At 61.9% G+C, this 21,891-nt stretch overlaps 1 protein-coding gene across 1 annotated transcript in view; it reads right to left on the bottom strand.

Annotated features, from left to right (window-relative positions):
• Window positions 1–430: 430 nt before the first annotated feature.
• ZNF536 (zinc finger protein 536) overlaps window positions 431–21,891 on the bottom strand; it is a 174,299-nt gene continuing 152,838 nt past the window's right edge. Inside the window, exons 4-6 of the mRNA XM_090259712.1 lie at window positions 17,869–18,021; window positions 6,360–7,913; window positions 431–1,173 (exon numbers count right to left, since the gene is read on the bottom strand). Coding sequence (XP_090115838.1) covers window positions 1,166–1,173; window positions 6,360–7,913; window positions 17,869–18,021 — 1,715 coding nt within the window. The 3' untranslated portion in view covers window positions 431–1,165. The remainder of the gene's footprint in view (window positions 1,174–6,359; window positions 7,914–17,868; window positions 18,022–21,891) is intronic.

A 21,891-nucleotide genomic window follows, 5' to 3' on the forward strand; every position in this document is an offset into this window, starting at 1 on the left:
GAATGCAGGGGAGGGCACCGGGCGCCCCTCCTGCACGGCACCCACTTCTGGGGCTGCCTGCATGCTCTGTGCCTCAGTCTCCCCTGCCCACAGGGCCCGTGAGCAGTCAGGGTCTAAGTGTGCAGAAGCCACCTGTACAGGGGGCCTGCCTCTCCCCACACCCTGAGGTCGCCCCTCAAAAGCAGCAGGTCCCTTCACATTTGCGTGTTTATGAATTGGTACCTGTGGGGTCCCCAAAAGATGATGGAAATGCGACAAGGTGCCCAGCACACAGCCCCAGAAGAGAGCGGAGCCCCCAGGGGTCTTCTTGAGGCTCCTAGCAGCGAGTGGGACGTGAGGGGCACGGGGGGGGGGGGGCGGCGCAGGGAGCCGGGGGTCATGGAGCGAAGTGACAGAAAGGACTCAGACGGCACTGCTGTTTCCCAGCGTGTTTATTAGCGACACCAGGACACGCTATTGAAGCATTTTAGTACGTTTTACATTCCGTTCCTAAACGGCCTAGCCTGTAACTTGCACACAGCACACGGGAAGGGACAGTCTGACGCGCGCTCAGAAAGCCAGTCGTGACGACTCGCGTGCCTTCGGCACCGGGACACCTCCCGTCTCTTCTCAGGACTCAGTGGCACTCGGCTGCGAAGCACACGACAGTCTGCACGTTGGGGTGTCGAGGGGCCGGCTGCTCCCGGTCCCCGGGACGACCGACACACTCGCAACATCACTGCTTAAATACTAGGGTGGGGGGCTGCTTGGCTCTGAGTTCTTCTAAAGGGTTACGGAGAACAGGGCCCCCGGACACGGCCCCCGGGCGCCTCCAGAGGCCGCGGGCAGCTGGCTTTTCGCAGGCGGGGTGGGGGCGGGGGGCTCCGACCACCAGCGCTGGTCACGCAGGGCGCCCGACGCGGGGGGAGGTCTCTCGCGTTCCGGCGACTCCGCCTCGGCGCCACGGCGACGCTGGGCCCCGCGGGGAACGCTTTAGCCTCCCTGCTCCATCAGCGTCGGTGGTGCGCCGCGTGTAGACACACACCCGTGCCCAAAGCGGTTACATAGTCAGCACACACGTGTACGCAGTCTTCTCTTGACTCTACGGGAGGGGCGGGCTGCAGACAGCCCCGACCGAGGAGCACGAACACAGGGGCAAGTCCGGCTAGACCGACTAGAACGGGGCTCACTTACCTGCAAGAAAATGTGCAGATTCATTAAACGAGCCAGACCCCTGGGGCCAGAGAGCCAAAAGCGAGCGCGGCCGCCCCCTCGGTGCTCAATGCGGCGGCGACAGTGAAGCCCCGTTTCTAAGAGCAGGCCCCGGCCCCGGCCCCCGCGAGGCAGCATGCAGGCAGAGCAGGCAGAGCGGGCTAGCGGGCAGGGGGCGCTGCTACCTATCGGACACCTGGGCTCTGCGCGCGACGTCTGAGCGAGAAACGGAAGGACCCGACACCCTCCACGGCCGGCAGCCAACGGCGGCAGGTGCCACAGTGAGCTCCGCTCCTCACACCTGCCCGGATCCCAGCAGCGACGGCCACACGGCTCCCGGCTCACCAGGGGGTGGTGGCTGGGCCCCTGAGCGGGGCTGACTTCCCCGGGAATGTGGGTGTCTGTTCTGACAACACCCTCATCATCCTCTTCCTCCCTCTCCAGCTTACGTCTCGACCACAAGGAAAAGTGTGAGAGGGTGTGTGCATGTGTGTACGTGTGAACGACTGTATGTCAGTGCAACTGTGTGTACTGCTGTATGTTGCTGTGTACATGTGTGCACATGCCTGCGTATACAACTGCATGTCTTGTGTGAGCATGGTAGTGTGTGGTCACATATGCATATTGTGTGCTGGTGTGTACACATGTGCATATATCTGTGCGTGTGCATGTGCATCTGTGTGCGAGCATGTGTGCATGTCAGAGTGATCGCATGTGCACACGTGCGTGTTTGCGTGCGCAGTGTGTGGGTGTACACGTGTGTGCCAGTGTAAGTGCACTGCATGTGTGTGCACATCGGTGTGCGTGTGTGCGTGCACGTGTGTGTGTGCTGACCCAGCGAGCTCCGTGCTCCCCGGGCGTGGCCCTGGGCGTGGGTGCCCCGCTGTCCCACAGACACGGCGGCTGAAGTGACAGCGAGCAGACCTGTCCCTGCTGCAGAGACGCTGTTGACTCAGACAGTGGCTTTGGAGCCAAAAATACGCAGCCAATGGGAGGAACATAAACAGGGCGAAATGTCACCGGTGTTTGCCGGCTCCCGGACACCGTCCATTTGTTTGTACTGAAATGAGGTGGGTCGCTGGGCAAACACGGTGGTGCTCACACCACGGCCCTGCCACCCTGCTGGCCCAGCTCTGTCACGCCAGCCACATTCCCACTCCCTTTAATAGGAGAGATGGGCAGGGAGACCCAGGGAGGCCACCCCTTCATCCACACCCCACACAGCACGCGGCTCAGAGGGCAGGGGGCAGCCCGCCCAGCGCTGCTGGTTCCTGAAGGGATGCCGGGGACAGCACCTCCGCTTCGTCCCTCCGGAGCCAGGCAGCCCGCAGGGCAGAGCAGATGGGCGGGGGCGGTGACACACACTAACTGAGGGGCCCCGTCCTTCGGTCCCCTCCTGGGACCTGCGGCAGGCTCGGGACACACCGCGGCACTGTGTGAGCAGAGAGAGGGCAGCGGAGCGGTCGGCCCACCCCCTGGGCAAGCCGGGCCACGTCCACGGGAGACGGCTCACCGGCAGGAGCAGCAGGAGGAGGAAGGCCCTCCGGGCTGAAGGGAAGCCCGGCAGCTCCAGAAACGAGGTCCTACGGCCACGGGCCTGCGCTCCATGCACCCGGCAGGCTAGACACCGTCTCCCTTCCTGCGTGGATTTCCTGACACGACCCCCGTCCTGAAGGCCACCCTCGGAGCTAAGGATCAGCCCCAAGACCACGGGTGTCCCGCCTGTGCTCCACAGATGCAGTGGGCTCCTGGCTCCTCCGTGCCCCGGCCACCGCGCCCCTGGGGACGGCTGCCTGGCCCCAGACCTGGCCATTCTCAGTCAGATGCTGAAGAGGAGACTCAGTTCCTGCCCTGAAGCCCTCGCCCTCTCCCCGGAGTGGAACCGGGTAAGACGGAGAGGGTGGCCCCGTGCTGGACTCTCACCGCCAGTCGCCGGAATCGCCCCCACGCCGCCCTCCCAGGGGCCCAGAGCAGCTGTCGCTGAGCCGGTGTGGCAGGCGTGAGGAGGCAAAACGCACCACCCCGCTCGCCCCAGAACAACACTCGCATCCCTGGCCCTGGAGGGAAGCCTGCAGCTGAGACCAGGATCCTCCCGCCTCACAGCACTGACCGGTGCAGGGGTGGCGGCCAGGGCTCTGCACGTCTTCGTAATGGACAAAGGATGGTCACAGCAACGTGACAATCTCAACACCAGAGCGGGAGTCGCTGACGCATGGCCAGTCCTGGCCCACAGCCGGTCTAGGGAACTTTGGCTGAACTGAACCACAGTCCGTCTCTCCGCTCTGGGCTGACGGTGGCGCTGAGCGTGGTGACAGAGGCCGCGGGACTCTGGCTTCTGAGAGAAGGGCCACTGGCCCTGCCTCTAACTGGGCGGCTGGTGAGCCAGGGGGTATGTTCAGAACGGCTGTCTGAGAGCAGCGGGGGGCTGGGGGGCAGCGGTCACGTGTTAGAGGAGTCGGAGCTGCTGTCCGGGTCCACGTTACCACAGGTCAGAGTGCATGAGCCAGGAGGGTCGATGGACCCTAGTTTATTGCTTTTTGGGAGGGGGTCCCTGCTGTCCCAGTGCCGAGAGGACCCTCACCCTGGCCAGGCGTTGGGCGGACAAGCCAGTGTCCCAATAACCGGAGGGGAGTCAGTGGGGGTTTGGGGGCCATTGCTGTTAATGACCCTGCCTTCTCTCTCGCTTCCGCCCAGGCCCGCGGGTTACTCGGTCTGGGAGCCCAGGTCCTCGTGCCCAACAGACATGCTGACGGAGTCTCCCGGCTCGGCCTCGCGTCCCTGAGCAGAGGCTTCAGGGGAGGCTTCAGAGCACGAGGGGCCAGGCCACTGCCCCTCCCTCCACCGGACTCCCTTCCTCCCCATCAGCCCACCCCCGGCTCACCGGAGGACCCCCCAAACTGCTCACGAGCCGCTAGCCAGGCTGGCCGCAGCCCCCTGCCTGGGGACCGAAAGCAGGGGCAAAGGCAACCTGCGTGCTCCCGTGTCAGCAGGCTGCGACCCTGGGCCTGCACTCCCCGTGGGAGCCGCGCCACTGGACTGCCGGCCACTGTATAGGGGCCTGGCCCCTGCGGACTCTCGGGCCTCCGGGCCGCGGGCCAGCCCAACACAACACGTCAGCAGACGGGACAAGCGGTTGGCTGCCTTGCCTGGGCCACGGATGGAAGCGCTCTCTGCTCTCTCCTGACCCCTGATTAGATACCACGTGGGTCCTGTCCTATCACAAAGCCAAGGCCGAACCCACGCCAACAGAACCGCGCACAGCACGGGGGGCCCCGGCCATCACGGTCTTCCACGGGACCTAGAAATGCGGGCGCTGCCTGGGGTCTGGAAGTCCCCGACCGCAGAAAGGCTGGCCAAGCAAAGGTGTTGCACGTTCCCAGGAAACGCAGGGGATGCTGGGAGCCGCTGTGCGGGGAGGGCTGAGCAGCGGCCAGGGGTCCCCGCTCAGAGGGCGAGGGGCTCACGGGGCAGAGCCGGCTCCTGGCTGCCTCCCCCCCACCTGGGGCCCGAGGGCACCACCAGGCCCGGCTTCCCGGGAGGCGGCAGCCCCCTCAGCACAGGCAGGACATGGGAAAGTAACAGACACGTGAGCTCGTTTCAATGAGAAGGAACTTAGGAACACGCCAGGTTTGATCTTTTCTGATGCATGGATTTCTGGAAAGAACTAAGGTCCTACTTATGTATTTGAAAGAACTGAAAATAGACTTTTTAAAAAATCCCCAAACAAAATTAAAAAACCTACCCTAATCCCAAACTTGAAACAATAGTAAAAAAAATGTTAAACATCGCTCCCCCAGAAGAAAAGGGAAAAAACAGAACTGACATAAAAGCCTTTTCTGCTTCCTTTAAATATTGTTTTGAACGGCTTCAGAAATAACGGATTGCGTGTGGCTAAAAATAGCGCCGGGTGCTGGGTAACGGGGCTGAGCGCGCGCAGAAGGGACTGTCAATATTTTTTGGAGCTGTCAGAAACCCATTTAGTGACTTTTGGACAATTTAAGAAATATTTCTGACTGCCTGATCTAGTTCCTCACGAATTAGGGAAGCACAGGGAAAAAGAAATCTATCAATTTAAGTTATGAGCCGAGTCCAGCTTTCTGAATCCCACTGTGTACAGGGAGTGCCAGGGTTCAGAGGTTAAAGAATACTCCGTCTTCCTCCCTCCCCTCCTTCCTCCTTCCCTCTGTTCCCTCTTCCCTTTGCCCAACAAGTGGCGTGAGTCACAGAAGCCCCTTCCCAGACTAAAGGTGGGGGGCACTGCTATCCTCTGTCTCTGGTGAGGGCCTCTAGGGCTGAGCTTCCGTGCAGGGAGAAGCTTCCAGAAGGCCATCCGAGGGCCCAGAGAAGGACTCTGAGCCCCCCACCCACCTCACAATCCTCGGATGCAGCTCCAGGCCTCACATGGGCGTCCCTCTCTAAGACGGGGAGTTAGGGGGCGGACCGCACTCTCCCAGGAGCTAAAGAAGTGCCCGCGTGCGCACCTGAGCAGGCAGGTGAGGCCGACACACACACGGGACCCCCACACCGGCAACCAGGGGCTTCTCGTTCCAACGACAGACAGACGGGAAGAGACAGGCAGACAGAAGGCCACAGCCAGTCCCTACCGCGGGGCGTGTCTGAAGGTGAGTCCCAGCCCCCAGCACGTCCCTGTCGGGGGAGGGGCCCTGCATTCCCGCCGCGTGGTGTGAGCTCGAGGACCGGGGACCGGAGCCGCCTCCAGGTCTCCAGGAGGCACGCTCAGGACCGCGGACGTGGCTTAGCAAAGCAGCAAGCGATGTCGTTAGGCGTCTTACGCGTACGTTAAAAATACTGAAAAGTTTGCAAGTTACCATGTCTCTTTTTTCTTTTGTTTTTAAAGTGTCTTTCCCCCTTCAAGACACAGATTAACCATGGGATACAGTTCCCACAGCGAGATGCCACCCACCTGGCCCCGGGATGGGCGTCCCCGGGCGTGATGATGCAGACGGCCACGCACGTGTCCGGGCGCCAACCCTCACGGGAAGCCCACGTGCACAGCTGTCCGCGCCGCCTACGCAGCATCGCTGGGGCCATGTGCACCTTTCCTTCAAAATCTGCCCTGAACACATCTATCCCGTTCTTAGAAAAACGCGCAGCGCGGCACGGGTGGGCCGGGGCAGGGGCTCCGGGAGCAGGAGGCTGACACTTACCGCACAAGTCCGGCCTCTTGACGCACCCGGGGCTGGTGGCGCCGGCGGCAAGCCCGTTGAAGGCCGCGAGGCCGTCCGAGCTGTAGGCCCTGAGGACCGACAGCACGCTCGCCGGCCTCTCCGGGCCCGGCGGCCCCCGCTCCGGCCGGGGCAGGCCTGCCGCCGGGTCCGGGGCTGCGAGGAGGCCCGGGCTGGGCCACGGCTTCTCCGACGCCTGGGGCAGCGCTGGCGCAGGTCCCTGGACGGGCGGCAGGCCGTCCCCGCCGTCGCTGCTGCTGTCCTTGCCGAGGGTGGACGGCAGCTTCCTCGTCACTTCCGGCTCCGTCTCGGTCTCCTCGCCATCATTGTTGTCCCCCTTGGTGGAGTCCAGGTCTTCGGAGGAGGCCACGTCGGAGCGGTCGTCAGCAGGGGTCTCGTCCGTGGCGTCGGGGACCAGGATGGGGGCGTCGTCTTCCGGGTGGGCCGTGCCGTCGGGGCCCTTGTTGGGGCAGGAGCTGGGGGCTCCCGCGCCCACCACGCCTGGGTACAGGCTGAACTGCTTGTAGAAGTCTGGCGGGAAGCTGCAGAACGTGGGGTCCACGTGGCCAGGCCACGGCCCAGTCTTCTGCTCCCCAAGAGTCTCTCTGGCCTGTCCCTGGGCCACCTTCTCAGCCGCAGGGTCCAGGGCCCCCCGCAGGCTGGCCAGGGCTGCCTCTTTGTTTGACTGCGCCGAGGGCAGCGGGGCCCCCTTGCTGGCCTCCCGGACGTGCTCCCGGCCCTGCGGGGCCGCCCCCAGGGCGTGGTCCTTGCGCCTCGCTTTGCCCAGGTGGTTGGCCTGCAGGTGCAGCGCCATGAGCTCCACGGACGACGTCGTGAAGGCGCAGAACAGGCAGCCGTGCCACGCCACGCTGTCCTGCACCGTCACCTGGGAGCCTGGGAGGGAGGCGGCGTCAGGCCGCACAGACAGGTCCAGCGGCTCGTACTGGGACTTCTCCGACTTCCGCAGGGCCGCCTTCCCGCCGCCTCGGTCCTCGCCACCGTCTGCCCCGTGCGCTCTCGCGGAGGCCGGGTCCGGCAGGCCTTTGTCCCGCACGTCCTTCTCCTTCTTCAGGGAGCTGAGGACGAAGCTGTCCATGAACGCCTGCAAGGGGCCCTGGAAGCTCACGCCATTGCTCACGATTCTCTGATAGGCTCTTCCCACCTCGGAGAAGTGGGCGCCCTTGGAAGGCAGGTCGGGGCCTTTCAGGGCGTCTGACGGAGCCTCTGCAGGCAGGCCGCTGGCCTGGCCGGGGTGGTCCGCAGACGAGAGCGTGCCCGCCGTCCACGGCTGCGAGGCCGGCGCCCCCCGGAAGTCCACACCGTGGAGGCCCTTGAAGGCACCCCTCAGGATCTCGGGCCTGATGAACAGCGCGGCCTTGCCCGGCAGCTCGTCCCTGGGGTCCTGGCTCGGCGGCTGCCCGGACAGGGGCCCCGCTCCGTTCTGCCGCTCCCGGTGGTGGCGCTCTAGGTGGTACTTCAAGGATGCGGACTGGGTGCCGGCGTAGTCGCAGTGGGGACACTTGTAGGGTTTCTCACCTGCAAGGTTTGGGGGTGGGAGAGAAGAGAAGGGTTCATCTCACTCGGGTGTGCTGAGCAAAGCGAGCAGAGCGACGGGCCTTCTCGCAAACAAAGCGGCTCCAACTAACAATTAGTCAGAGAACAACTGCTCTTTAATAGAAGAATAATTCGTGCTCTTAAGCCTTTTTAATGATTTTGTACCATTTGGGACTATTCAGGAATGACATACTATCTACACACAATTAGCCATCTTTTTCTTTATCTAACATGTGAAAACGACTATAGATTTTAAAAGCTATGATTATGAAAATTAAGCATAATAATTTCAACCACAGTGATCATTAAAAGTAGAAGTTTAAAAAGACAAAGTATGTAACAAATGGCTGGCTGCAATATTTTGTGTATACAATAGCTCGAAAATTTGTTTAAATTATACACATGGAAACCATTTTTAAACCTAAAAATTTTATGGCCCTGTTACGGAAGACTGAAATGAATGATTTAAGTCTTGCTCTGCAGTAAATCATGGATATAATTAGCAAATGGCACACGGCACGAGCAATTTATCATTATTTGGAGGGCACCGTTCCAGACGGGCTCGGGTATCTGCAGCCCCGCCGCATTGTTTCCAAATAAAGAACTATAAATACCGGTTCTATAAAATATTAATGCCATTACCGTGCATTATGATTGCAGCATGTAAAGACATATAGTTAAGATAAAAAGCAGTCAATAAAACTTAAAAGAAAATGAGTAATAAAAAGGCACAAAATATATTTAGTTTCTGTATTTGAAATTAACATTATCTACTGGTCTTTGTAGTGCCTTAAATTTGTCCTAATGGGAAAGCTAATGCTCCAGTAGTAAAATGTGTAATTTACCTGTAATAAGCGCTTTCGAGAGAATAAAAATAGCTTTAAGGAGTGTTTTAAAACATATAAGATCATCTTCATGAATTAAATATTTATTTAAATTCAACACCCAACCTCTATTGTTCCTGCCTATGCTAAACAGACGGCAGTACGCACGGCGTGGACCGGCCACATGGGGGGACAGAGGGGACAGGACATGACACACGTGGATTTAGATGCACCCCAAGAATTCATTAGCAACCCAGGGTCCGCCCCAGACACTGGGACGGACAAGCCCTCCAGGGGACAGGGTGACTGTGAGGGTGCCCGTCAGCTGTTCACAAGGGCGCCTGTCAAGGCCCACGGGGATCTCTCTGAGGAAGCTCTGTGTCCCCTCCCTGCCCACGTCCACTGCAAACCAGACAAGGGCACTTCTTCCTGAGCCTGGGTGCAGCCGATGCTGCGACTCCCATGCGATGGGCGTGGGCATGGCGGGTGACGCGGTTGCCGAGGGAGGACCTGGTGACCGGGGGGACCGGCAGCCAAGTCCAGGCTGAGTGCTGGCCCCACCACGTGGTGCCACGGCCCCCCCTCCACAGCAGCGGGCCCCCCGGCAGCTCAGAGACGACTGTGGCCTGGGAAGGTCTCTTAAGTGGACAGGCCACGGTGGCTCTGGCTGGACCACTGCCGTGGGCCAGAGGAAGATGCTGTCCAGGTCCACGGCTTCAGGCGCCATCCCTACTTCTTGGACGTGGTCCTGCGTGAGGCTCACATTGACACCAGCACTGCGACCCGGACACCTCGCTGTGGGATAGGCACTCAGCTGGCCTGCAGTCAGTGGCTCCTGAGGCCGCGGGGCGCTGGCAGGCCACAGGGCGGGGAAGCCAGGCCAGGGGCCTGGGATTTGGTCTGTGGGAACTTGGGGGCTGCGGCGAAGCCTGGGGGTACTGGGGGAGGCGCGGGCGGCTCTCCAGAAACACACCTGGGGACGATTAACTGCATCTTAATCATTAATCAAATCGGGGTTAGTAGGCAGCGCCCAGGCCCCCGCTGGGGAGCAGGGGCGGGGCCGCAGGGCTGGGCAGGGCGCACGGGGCAGCGGGCGGGCTCATCTGAAACCTGCGGGAGCTGCGGGTCTCCAGCTGGGCTGGGCCCGAGGGGCCCCAGTCTTGGGGGGGGCAGGGGGGGCATTTCACAAGCGTCCCTAGCGATTCTGAGGCAGACAAGAAAGGAAGCACTTTGAGAAACCAAAGGGGAGCTGCTTGAGGACTTTTACTAACAGCCAACACCTCCGCGTGCACCTCCAGAAACTGCTCAACGGCCCGGCACGCGGCCCGGGCGTCAGGGGCCCTCCCAGCCCCGCAGGCCGCCATGCGCCTGGGTGGGGAGCGCCGTGCGAGGCTCCCGGGGAAGGGCCCCAGGGACAGGCTGCCGGCGTCCAGCAGGAAGGACCCCGGGACCTCTCACCCGGGAGGCGCTGAGCGTCTCTCTGGGGACCAGGGACCTGGGGCTGTCACGTGCTCCCCTGGCACACAACACCATGTGGGGACCTCCTCCTCTTCCACGTGCAAGGCAGCCAGCTGGAGACGCGCTCTGTGAGGTCTCGGGTGAGCTCTAAACACAGGACGCCTGAGCACACACCACACACACGCACATGCACACACGCACATGCGTGCATACCATGCACTGCCAGAGAACACTGTGCACACAGACACAGTCCTCTCTTCACTCAGACAGGCCGCGGCCTCCCTGCCCCAGGAAACGGCCGTCACTGAGAACGGCGCATCCTTAACAGCGGAGTCCCCACGGGTCCGGGCCCCCGTCTGTCTTCACAGCTAAGTGGCCGCCCACGGACACGCAGGCTCCAGAGAGCCCCCACTCATCCCTCTGCCTTCCACACGCCCTTGGCCACACCCTCCACTCTCGGCTCCTTAGGGCCCGCCCCCCGCCCGGTCCCCAAAGGCAGGGAAGGAGGGTGACTGCTCCATCACCCCAGCTGCCCAGGTCAACGCACCGGGGATACAACACCCCTTTCAGATTTTTGTTTGAAAAGCTAACAAAAGCCCTGACGTTGTTTTCCTTACGATCCCTCGTGACTGCACCCAGCACCCAGCCCTCAGCCGGAGGCCCCTTACCTTTCCCGGCTTCACCTCTCAGGGGCTGCTCCCCCGTTGTCCAGGGTGGGCACGACCCCGCAGGAACCCCGGCAGCCCGAGGGCCTCCTTTCCACTGGACACGTGTCAGAGGGCTCGGGATGCACCTGCTCATGCGCAGGCCAGCCCGGGGTCGGGGCGGGGAACTGGCGGACACCCCCAGCCTGCGGTCACAGCCTGCTCTTCCGCTGGGCAGGCAGACGAATGCAAGTCCACCTGTGCTGAGAACCCTTCCCAGCCAGCGTCACCCATCCGGCCGCTGGCTTCAGCCCGACGCACGGCTGGCTTCTGACGCCTGGGCCGCTGCCCGGCCGCGAGTCTGTGGGCCACCCCGCCCGCCGCCCGGGACTTGGAGAGCCGCTCTCTCTGCAGCCTGCAGCCCCGGCGGCCTCGGGCCCTGCCAGCAGCTCTGTCCACTGAGTGCTTGGCTACTTAGGCCACAGATGAGTCTGACCTTTCTAGGGGGACCCCTGGGGCTGCCCAAGCTTCTCCGGGGGTCACCCTGTGAGGTCTCCGCCCCCGCCTGTTGGAGGAGCCTTCAGAGGTCTTCACAGCAGGGCTGCCCAGGGACCGCAGGTAACAGCGGGCTGGGGACCCAACGCCGCTCCCACAGGACAGCTGCCACTCAGGTCCAGCCAGCAGTAAACACGAGGACCCTGATGTTCCAGCAAGGGCCACACCTCAGGTCTCTCCGTGCAGTGCCCTGCTCTTAAATACTGCACCCCTAAACCCTCCCCAACGTGAGAGGCCACAGACCCCATTCCACCCTCCGCAGCCTGGGTCTGGACCGGTGGCCTCCTGATACCCACGTCTGGGGAAGGGAGGGCCAGCGCTGAGCGTGGTGCATGGGGACTCTGGCCTGCCCTGGGGGACGCTCGCAGCCTGTGAAGGGCGCAGCAGGGGGGCTCAAACAACGCCTCTCGAGAGAAGAGAGTTTTGCTAGAAAAGACCACGAGCACCCATCAGCTCACCGTGCGGCAGCACAGGAGCGACGGGAAGCGCCTCACAGCAAAGGCAGCTTCTGCAAACGCAGGGAGGAGCTGGGCATGCACCTCTGGATAAGCATCGGCAGCGCCTCCAAGTCAGGGCCAGAAACGCGTGGCCAGCGGCGGGAGTGGCCCCCGCACCTGCTTCCCCGCCCCCACCTGCCCTCGTGCCCGGGGGCCTCCCCGGAGCCACCGACAGCGAGTTCCGAAAACAGCCGACGGGTTTGGACTGATCTCTTCAGAAACCCCGCCCCCGGCTTTTCAGAAGCCTGGCCCCGCTTCCAGCACGTCGCTCCGTGGTCTGTTCTGCTAACTCTTCGGAAGTGTTTTCCATTTAACCTCGAGCAACGGAACATTTTCCCGGAGTTTGAGGCACCAACTTGATATTTACTCAGTCTTCCTCCACGTCTTTACTCCGTTCACACCGGGAGAGACAGAGACGGCGAGGCCGCGGCGGCGCGACGCCAGTACATAAATACAAACTGTACGCTAGTCCCCCCAAAGCACATATACGGTGTAAAGCGGAGGACTCCTCACACAGCTGCTTACTGCTAAACAGCGCCTTGTCCAGAAGGGGACAATCTGTGTCTCTAATTGCTGTCATGGAAGCCGAGATTCATTATGTGACTTTCCCATTAAAATGTGAGCATTAATTTGTATAATGAAATATCGCCCGCTGCAGTGTTCATTAGCCGTGCCCTGCTGTATACGGAGCGTTGTGAGCTACCTAGAAACTGCAGTTAATTTCACTAATGGATATTTCCCTACTTAGTGTTGGGTCGGAAATTTATACTGTAACATTACCTCTTCAACTTTTAAGGAAATTTAAATTCAATCAATTATTTTCCACAAAAGTTTGGGATGTCATTACGGCGGCAGGAGAAGGCAGGGGGACCAGGGAGGAAGGAAGGGGCCATTCGGTTCATCTTCGGAATATAGAGCGAAGAAGTTCTAATTCCAAACGAAAAGGGAAAAAAGAACCCTCTCCTTTGGGGCAAGTGGCTATTTTGTCCCTCTTCCCGTCACCGCTCAGGCGGCGGGACCTCACCAAGAAGAACGCACGCTCTTGCCTTTCACAAGAGGCGGCGGCAAACGCCTGCATGAGAACCAACCCATTTTGAAGGTTCAGTCCATGTGCCCTTACAGATCCAAAAGCCGCCCGGCTGCCTCCCCTGGAGGAGGAACCACAGAGGGGAGGCCGCGCGCAGGTGTCGGGCACCTGGCTGAGGCTGGTGCACCTGCGCTTCCACCTGCACCTCCCCGGTCGGTGCTGAGGAGGCCCTTTGGGGAGGAACGGGACATGAGGGGCAGCGCCACCCAGCGCACACTCCGCGTTCTCTGCCTCGGCCCCTCCGTAACCGCCCTGAGACCCACGGGGAGGCCGGCTTGCACAGGGGTGAGGAGGAGGCCGGTGCGTCCATGCACCTGGGGGTATGTCACTTCCCTCCCTCCTGCTGGGTACGCGTGAGCACACGCTGCCAGAGAAAGGTCGCATTCATGCCCTCGAACAGGACAAAGGTCCACCCAGAAAAGAACGGGTAACAATGCGGTGCAGCGGCTGAAGCAACGCGATTCCCACCTCGGCAAACCTGGATCAACCGCGGTCAGTGCCGGGATGCGCCCTGCTGACCGTCACATCTTAGCTCCCTCTGCTGCCCCGGGCAAGTGGGGCGTGGTCACCAGGTGCTGGGAGTCCAAGGGGGGATCCATGCCACGTGCGTGCTCAGCCCAGCGCACAGGTGAGTGTGGGCCATCCTCGGCATTATTGTCACAGTTCCCAGGGCGGGACCCTTCTCCCCCCCCCACACACAGCCCTTTGGGGTGCAGGAGGAAAGGCCTCTGGCTCCCAGGCTCTGCGGTTCTATCAGGGCAGAGGGGCCGGGTGCCTGACAACCCGCAGGCAGGCAGGAGACAGGAGGGCAGCCCCGTGTGCCAGGCTGCTCGGTGCCCACCCTGAGCCCCTGGGAACCCCCCCAACTGCTCCCGGCAACCCGCTGCCACCACTGCTTCCGGAGTCAGGGCTGGGCCGCACACGCAGCGCCTCCAACACCAGCTCAGAAGCCGGCGCCAAATATGAGCGGGGAACATCTAATGGCATTTGTTTTTATTTACTTGTTTACTGGTATCCTCACCCAAGGACACGCTCTTTGACTTTAGAGAGAGGGGTGGGGAAGGGGAGCGAGAGGGAGAGAAACATCGATCGGTTGCCTCTCACATGCCTTCCGACCAGGACTGAACCCACAACGCAGGCATGTGCCGTGGCCGGGAACTGAACCCATGACCTTCTGGTTTATGGAACGATGCTCCAACCCACTGAGCCACACCAGCCAGGGCGAGACCTATTTTTAATGAGTCCCTGAACTTTCTGCTCCCACGTTTTCCTGAGTGAGGTTGCTGATTGCATTTCTCCACGACGGTCATTCCGGAGACAATAGCCACCTCCTGGGAAACCAGACACACAGCTGAGCGCCAAGAAACCCAGCCTGGGGTCCCGCAGCTCCCTCCCGCCACTCACCGCGGGCCGAGGTGGGGAACGCCCACCCCTCTGCCTTCTGGGGACCCATCGGCACCTGCCTTGCTCCTGCGCAGCCAGCAAACACGCGGGACCCCAGACAGAAAGCCCAGCAGGGCTGCAGGCGCGACGAGGAGTGGAAGCAGGGACTGCCCACAGAGAGGGGACCCGCCTGGGCAGCCGGCGCCACCACCACCTCCGGCTGCCGTCGGGAAAGGACGTTTGCTGATGCTCGGAGGCCTGACTTTACAGGTCAGCATGGCTGGGCCACGCGGAGCCGGGTACCTGGGGGTGTTGCTGGCTGCACCGATGCTTCAGTGGTAAACCCAGCAGCACTGACAGCCCCCCACGCTCGTGTGGCAGGCTCGTCCCATCCACGGAGACACGGGGGAGGGGCCGTTCTGTGCCTGTCGGCTTCTCCCGCCTGTGGACTCACACAGAGGCCACGCCAGCCACTCCCCAGTGCCTGGCCAGTCCCTGCAGACCGTGGGACCTCTGAGCCTCCTAAGCACACAGGCCAGTACATTTATCCCCGTTGAGCCTCGGGAGATCCCTGCCCGCACGCCCTCCTCTCTGAACCACACCAGCGGCTCCGGGCTCGGGTCACGACGTTTTCTCTAGAAGATGACAGCGCAGGTCCAGGGACCGGGCCCCGAGCAGCTCGGGATGAAGCTTCCCAAGGGAGAGCAACGCAGGCGCCTCCGGGCGGGCGCAGGACCCAGCGGGGGGCAGCGTCCTGCACCCGAGGGTCTCCGGGGCCTCCCCTCAGTGTCGCCAGGGGACCCGGAAGTGACCGAGGCACTGCCCACCCGGCTGTCTGACAGAGAGTGTGGGGAGGAGAGGCATGAAGAGGGAGTGTGTCCCCCTTGGCCCCCAACACCACGCCATCGAGACTGCGCCTCAAGATGACGCGACTGGAAAAGGCAACAGCCGGGCCACCCCCCACCCCAGCCAATTCCAGCGTGCTGGGGACGCACTGAACGTCTCATGGCTCCCGTGGGCCCCCTGGAGAAAACCTCGGAACACGGCATTTGGGGAAGCCCGTGCTCCCTCTCACTGTCCTCGGCCACGGCACCTCGAAATGCGGAAACCAGACGGGGGCGGGGACGCCCCCTCGGGGCCCCCATGAGCCCGGTTCCTGACAGGGCGCCCCGGTCCAGTCCGGTCGCTCGCGTCGCTGCGTCCCCATGTTGGCGGCCGGGGTCACTGCGCGGGTCCGGACAGGAGCGCGTCCTGCTCTGTGCAGGCCCCACGTGTAAGCGCTTTCCCGCTGCTTTGTTCTTGGATAAAAAGGAAATTGATCCTTATCTGGTTACCATCCTGCCTTGGAAACACGGCAAACGCCGCTTCCGGGGGCGGGGGGATGTCTCCATGCGTCGCTCATTTTCTCCCTCGCTCTGGGAAGTTTCCAGAACGTGGCTGCCGGTGTCCCCAGGGACCGGGAGCCCTAAGTTCCTGAAGTTTGTGAAGCAGGAAGAACAGAAGTTTGAAAGAACCCTGCTGATCAGCTTAAAATCTCCAGGAACTTTAAAGCAATCTATTTGCTTCTGCCCGCGTTCAGAGGACTCCTGGCGGCTCCGGTCCTCGTCCTCCAGAACATTCCGTGGAGCGTTCCTCTTTCCCCGGGGCCAGCTGATGGGGGTCGGGGCCCCGGGTTGCGAGGCCCTGTCCCCGTCCCTCCTGACCCCCAGTCCCTGGGGGGCTGGGCCACCGTCGCGTCCTCATCTGATGGAGCGACAGTATCGCAGGACACAGGGCCAGGCCTCCATGCCTGTGACAGCTCCACGGTGGTGCCCCGGTGGACTGTCCCCTGTCCTGGCCACCTGAGGACCCTGCACACCCTCCACCACAGACCAAGGGCCCAGCTCCCAGCTGGGGAGGAACATGCCCCTTGGCCTGACCAGAGCTGCGTCACTGAGGAGGGGACCCCATGCTGTGCCCTGGGGGTGGGGGTAGCCCAGGCAGCTGCATGCAGACCCGGAGGCAGAAAGCGGGGCCTTACTGAGCTCCTGACAATGTCTGCTGGCTGTGCCCCGGAGCTGCGTGCATCCCAGCTGCCGACGGTGCCCTTCCAGTGTGACCATGGGGTCCCCGGGCAGGGGCCACAGTTCCCCTGCACCTGTCCCCTCGGCGCCCTGGCCCCATGCTCACAGGTCCTTCTACCCCCCAAACACATGCCCTGAGCGGCTTCTATGTGGCAGGTGCAGGCCCTGAGCATCTAGAAGTCACGGCTGTCGGAGACCAACGTTGTCACAGCCTCGCTGTCTGTCTACAAATGACCCGAACCAAAGAGGGAGGTTTCGGAGACGGTGACATTCATGGAGAGAAGGAAGCAGGGGCAGGAGAGGCGCTTCAGACGGGGGAGTCGGGCCCGGTCCCCGGAGGACACGGCACTGCCCACCAGGAAGAACCTTCCAGGCGGAGCGAGGCTCGGGGGCAGCAGGTGGGGGAAGGGGCCGAGGACAGCGAGCCACGGGGCCCCTGCGTCAGGTCGGACAGGCCGCGGAGGTTTGGGGAGGCCCCGCGTGGCCCCGGGGCCCTCCGTGAGAGGGGCGGTGCTCCAGGCTCCAGGGCGGCAGGGCCGGTGGCTGCGTCCCTGCTCCCAGGGCTGGTGAGGCGGCCGTCGCGCCCAGGCCACCGGCCCTCAGGGTGCCTCCCGTGTAGAGAGACTCGGGGCAGAGGCAAGGGGCCTGGCGAGGGGCGTCTCGGTGTGGCCGCAGCTGCGCACGAGGCCCACGCCGCTCACTACCCTGCGCAGCCCTGAGCTGTATTGATTCCTTGGGAAATAGACCACAATTATTTTTGAAAATAGATGGCATATTTGTCTACTCTCTGAAGCAGCTCACACTCCAATAGATAACGTGTCAGGAAAAAAATCAAAGAAAATGGAGGTGTCCACACCTCAGATAGATTTTTCTGTTCTCCTGGCAACGTCCGAAGCGCTCACAGGAAAACAGGAAGAACCACAGCTGAGGGGCCACGAGGCCGCCGGGCGCTGTGACGCTGAAGCCCGGCCAGCGGCCGCGTCCCCCTGGGGGGCGAGAGGTGTCGATTCGTCCTCAGAAGACCCGGGGGGACTGCCACCCGCCCTCACCACAGCCTCCATGTGGCCTGGAGCCCTGGCTGGGTGACGTCAGGGGCTGCGCGTCCCTGGTCACATGTGGGAGAGTTTAAGCTGCGCTGGTGCCGCCCGGCGCCCAGAAGACCGGTCAGCAGAAGCTGGGGACGTGCCACCCTGACGCAGCAGCAGGGAGCCGTCCGCAGAGCGTCCCGGCACTGCAGGGCACCTGGCCTGGACCACGCAGCTGCGTGCCATCAGGAGGGGACGCACCCACCCCGGGCCTGGGGTCCGTTCGCACGCACACAGGCCCCGAGGCCGCGACTGTCAGTGACGCACGCGGCAGGGCCCTGGGACGGGGCAGGCGTCCCGGGACCCTCGGGCCAAGCCCCGCGCGCGCGCCGGCCGCTCACCTGTGTGTATCCGCAGGTGCACCTTCAGGTGGTGGGACGTCCGGAAGGCCTTCCCGCAGTACGGACAGTCCTTCATGGCCGAGCCCAGGCTCCGGTCCCGAAGCAGCGCGGGCTGCTGGCCGCCGGCCGCGCGCCCCGCCTCCTCGCCGAGGTCTGCAGCGGGGGAAACGTTCGCACGTCACTTCAGCACATGTCATGGGCTGTTCGCACCAAAACTGCTCCCACCACACAAAGCGAAACATGTCAATACCACACCTGTCTATGTCATTCTTTAAATCTGACAGAATGCTGACAATTCATGTATTTCCTTGTTATTCTCTAAAATTATTTCATCTTTCCTCTCATCGTTTTAAGCAGCATATGGTACCTTTATATTGAACTGAATTAAACAAGAGAAGAAACAGCTGTGTCAGCAGCTGGTTTGATTTCTTCTTTTGCTCAGCTCCTATTAAATATTTTTTTTCCAAAAGTTTTAAAATGTGGGTGTTTGCTGCATCTGATTAATTTATAACATGGCCTCGCTGCAGAGTTTGCCGCGGACTGAAATCACACTCGTGTTGTATCAAGCAACAAATGGGAAGAAAAAATGTGTCTCTGCAGGGCCCCCAAGATGTGCAGACACAGAGCTATTTTGGGACAGGAAAGAAAATTATCCCAAACACATCATCTCATCCTTGTCGTCTTGTATCTGTCGCTGTTCGCTGTGCTCTCGGGGGAGGGAGGAGAAAAGTCTGGAAACGTGGTCCCGAAATTAGCCCGCCCTGAGCACGGGGGCACCAGCAGGGTCACATGCGGATACTCAGCTGCAGGCTCCTGCGCTTGGGGCCCGGTGACTTGAGAACTCCGTGCATGAAGTATCGATACAAATGTCCTGCCGCTGTGTGTTGTGGGCCCAAACCTTTGGAAAACGGAGTAAAATTTACCCGCGGCTGCGTTCCGCGTGGAAACGTGGGGACAGAACCGTAAATAAAACTGGAAGCGCTGCGGGTTTGGAGGCTACGTCATGGCAACACCCATGGCCAGCCAGGCGGCGGCGCGCGGGGAGCAGGCCGGGAGCGGGCCAGGAGCTGCGTCTCCGGGGAGGGCGGCGGGGGCTGCGGCCGGCGGCCGGCACAGACCCCGCGTCCTGGAGGATGGCCGGGCCCCGGTGCGCTGCGGCCTCTGCCACCTCGGGCCTCGCGGAAGGGCCACTGTGAGAACGAGGGGACCCTCTGGGTTAATGACGGCCCTGGGGGCCCTGCAGAGAGCAGAATTAACGAGACCTGCACGTTGCCGGCCGTGGAAAACGCACACTGCGTCCATTCTGAATCTCTGTTGCTGGTGTTCGCCGCGCAGCCGAAAGGGACAGACTCACAGGCCATACACAGGACGAGGGCGAACGCAGATTCTTGTCCGGACGTGTGCTCAGAGCCACCGTGGAAATGCCTGGTGCCCTGCGTTTGGCCCATACGCGGTGACAGCGTCGCCGGGGACAGTCTTCGCGGACTCGCTTGCACCCTCCTCCCCGGCCCCTCGCCCCGCCCTGAGAGAGCCGTGCTGAGGGTCCAGCTGCCCACGTCACCTTCTGTGTCACTGCCACCCTGGAACTCACTCTGCTGAGCACCAGGCTGGCGATCGTCCACGTGGCTGTGGAAAGGCAGGTGGCAATGGCCACGAAGACGGGCAACTGGCCCGAGGGAGCGCGTGCCATGGGGAACATGGGCCCACGGGCGGTCACAGCAGGACATCCCCTGCCCCAGGCTGAGGCCTCCAGGGCTGCTCCCGCCTCCGCCCTAAGGAGCCAGAGTCCCGAGAGCCCAGGAGAACCATGACCCAATGACCCGACGCCGACCAACTCACCCACTGGCGGGGTTTAAACAGCCGGAACGCCCCCTCCTGCCCGCCCGCCGCCCCGAGCCCCCAGCCTCGCTCAGCTTCCCGCCGGTGGGACCCTGAGGTCAGCGTGAAAGAGCAGGGATCCCGAGGGCTCGCTGCCACGCTGTGCAGATGCCCCGTTCACGTGAGGAGGCGACCGGCCGCTCCCGGTGTCAATTAGAAGCAGAACCGGGTGCAGGATGTTGGCTTCAGGAGCGAGGTGGGCAGGCGTGGGCTTGTGAGGCTGTCCCTGCGGGTCCTCGCACTCCACCTCGTGCACACGGGAGCTGTTCCCGTCTTCCTCCCGCCAAGCCCACCGGTGACAACAGGAGGGACAGCGCGGAGCAGAGCAGAGCAAGGCGGAGAGGGGAGGGCACGCTCCCACCGCGGCCCCCGGAGCCCCCCGCCCCGGGCACACCACTGATGAGCGCGCAGACAGGGCCGCAGCCACTCCGGAGGGCCCACGGAGCGCACGGCCAGCTGCGCCTGACCGCAGCCGCTCTGAGTGATGGCGTGGGCCTGTTTCCTTTCATCTTTCCATCTTGGATATGTGTGGCCCCGTAAAGAGAATACATTTATAAGATAAACAGCTTTCTTTGCAGATTTAAGAATCTAATTTTCACTTTACACAGAGACGGGTTTTTCGGGGGGGCCAGAAGGCCTATGGCGTTTACTCTCAGACTAAATCCAACTAGAAAAACAAACTGAGCAACGATGAAGGGGATTGTGGGTGGTCCCAGGAAGTGTCCAGAGGGGCCGCCAGCCAAGCGCAGTGATGGCTGAGGACGCCCTGCCAGGCCCTGTGCTGGGACCCTCTGCTCAGCACGGTGCAGCCCCCCCCCAGCGCCCGGCGGGCTCCCTCAGGCGACAGGACATGCGGCCTGACCCCTCGGCCACCCGTGCAGCGGCGCTGACAGCCGTCCTTCTGCAGGGCGCCCAGGATGGGGCCGCAAGGCCTGGCCTGCCGCCCCACACCCAGCCAGGGAAGCGGTCTGGGCCCTTCCCCATCCCCTTCGGGAAGCAGGCGGCAGAAAGGAAGGAAAATGTTAAATACTCCATCTGTGGTCCTCGGTCGAGCCTCTGTGGGCTGGTCTGAGCTTTCTAAGAACTGTCCTTTCCCACAACCCAAGTGTCTCTTCCTCCCCCAAGACATGTCCTCAAAGTGACCAGGGGCCGGCGGGACCCTGCCTCCTGTGTAGAGGAGCAGACGGGAGCTCCGGGGCCGACCTCTGTCCGCGTGTCCCCCTTCTGCCCCCAGACACTAGGAGACGAGAAAAAAGGGACCAGGAAGGGACAGCGTGTGATCCCAAATTGCCCCGGGTCCCTGCATTGCCCAACTTCCTTTGCACCAAGTTGAGACCACGTGACTCTCTGGCTGGTGGCAAAGGCAACGTTGAGGAGAGACGGTGCCACCTCCCGCCCCTCTTCCCTGGCCCCGGCCACCTTGCTGCCCAGGGGTTGAGGGGCAGAGTCACCCAGTAGAGGCCTCCTAGGTCACTCGGTGTCAGAGGGACAAGCGCCAACCCCGCCCAACTCCGCAGGAGTGAGGAGAAAACCTTGGTTGATTAACCAGGGAGACTGGGGGAGCGGTCGGAGTCGGCGGGGCTGGCAGAGAAGAGTCAGCTTTCTCCTGGCACAGCCAGCGCTGAGGCCCAGCCGGCCAGGTCACCCGCTGAGTCAGAGTGGCCTGGAGGACGGGAGCCGAGGGAGACCAGAGAGAGTGAGAGAGGCTCCTTGTAACAGCGCATGTTCTCTGCACCCCCACCGTCCTGCCAGGCAGCCTGCCCCCCTCGTGCCCAACCGTGCGTTTTGGAAAGATTTCCATTCAAAACAACTATAATGAGGATGAGGATGGTGATGGTGATGATGGTAGTGATGGTGATGGTTGTGATGGTGGTGATGGTGGTGGTGATGATGATGGTGGTGATGATGATGGTGGTGGTGATGATGGTGGTGATGATGGTGGTGGTGATGGTGGTGATGGTGACGGTGATGAATCCGTGCAGTGAATGCAGAGTTCTCCCAGCGACCTTACCTGGGTAAAGTAGTTGTCTGTATACCTAAGCGTTTATTACTTTATAATATAAAATTCCATGGTATTTTAATTACTACAGAATTTCTAGTATAACAGATAAGTACATTTTCCCACATGAGTTGCACAGTTAACTC

Source organism: Furipterus horrens, unplaced genomic scaffold (assembly GCF_987537825.1).
Source record: "Furipterus horrens unplaced genomic scaffold, mFurHor1.1.pri manual_scaffold_13, whole genome shotgun sequence".
Lineage (NCBI taxonomy): Eukaryota > Metazoa > Chordata > Mammalia > Chiroptera > Furipteridae > Furipterus > Furipterus horrens.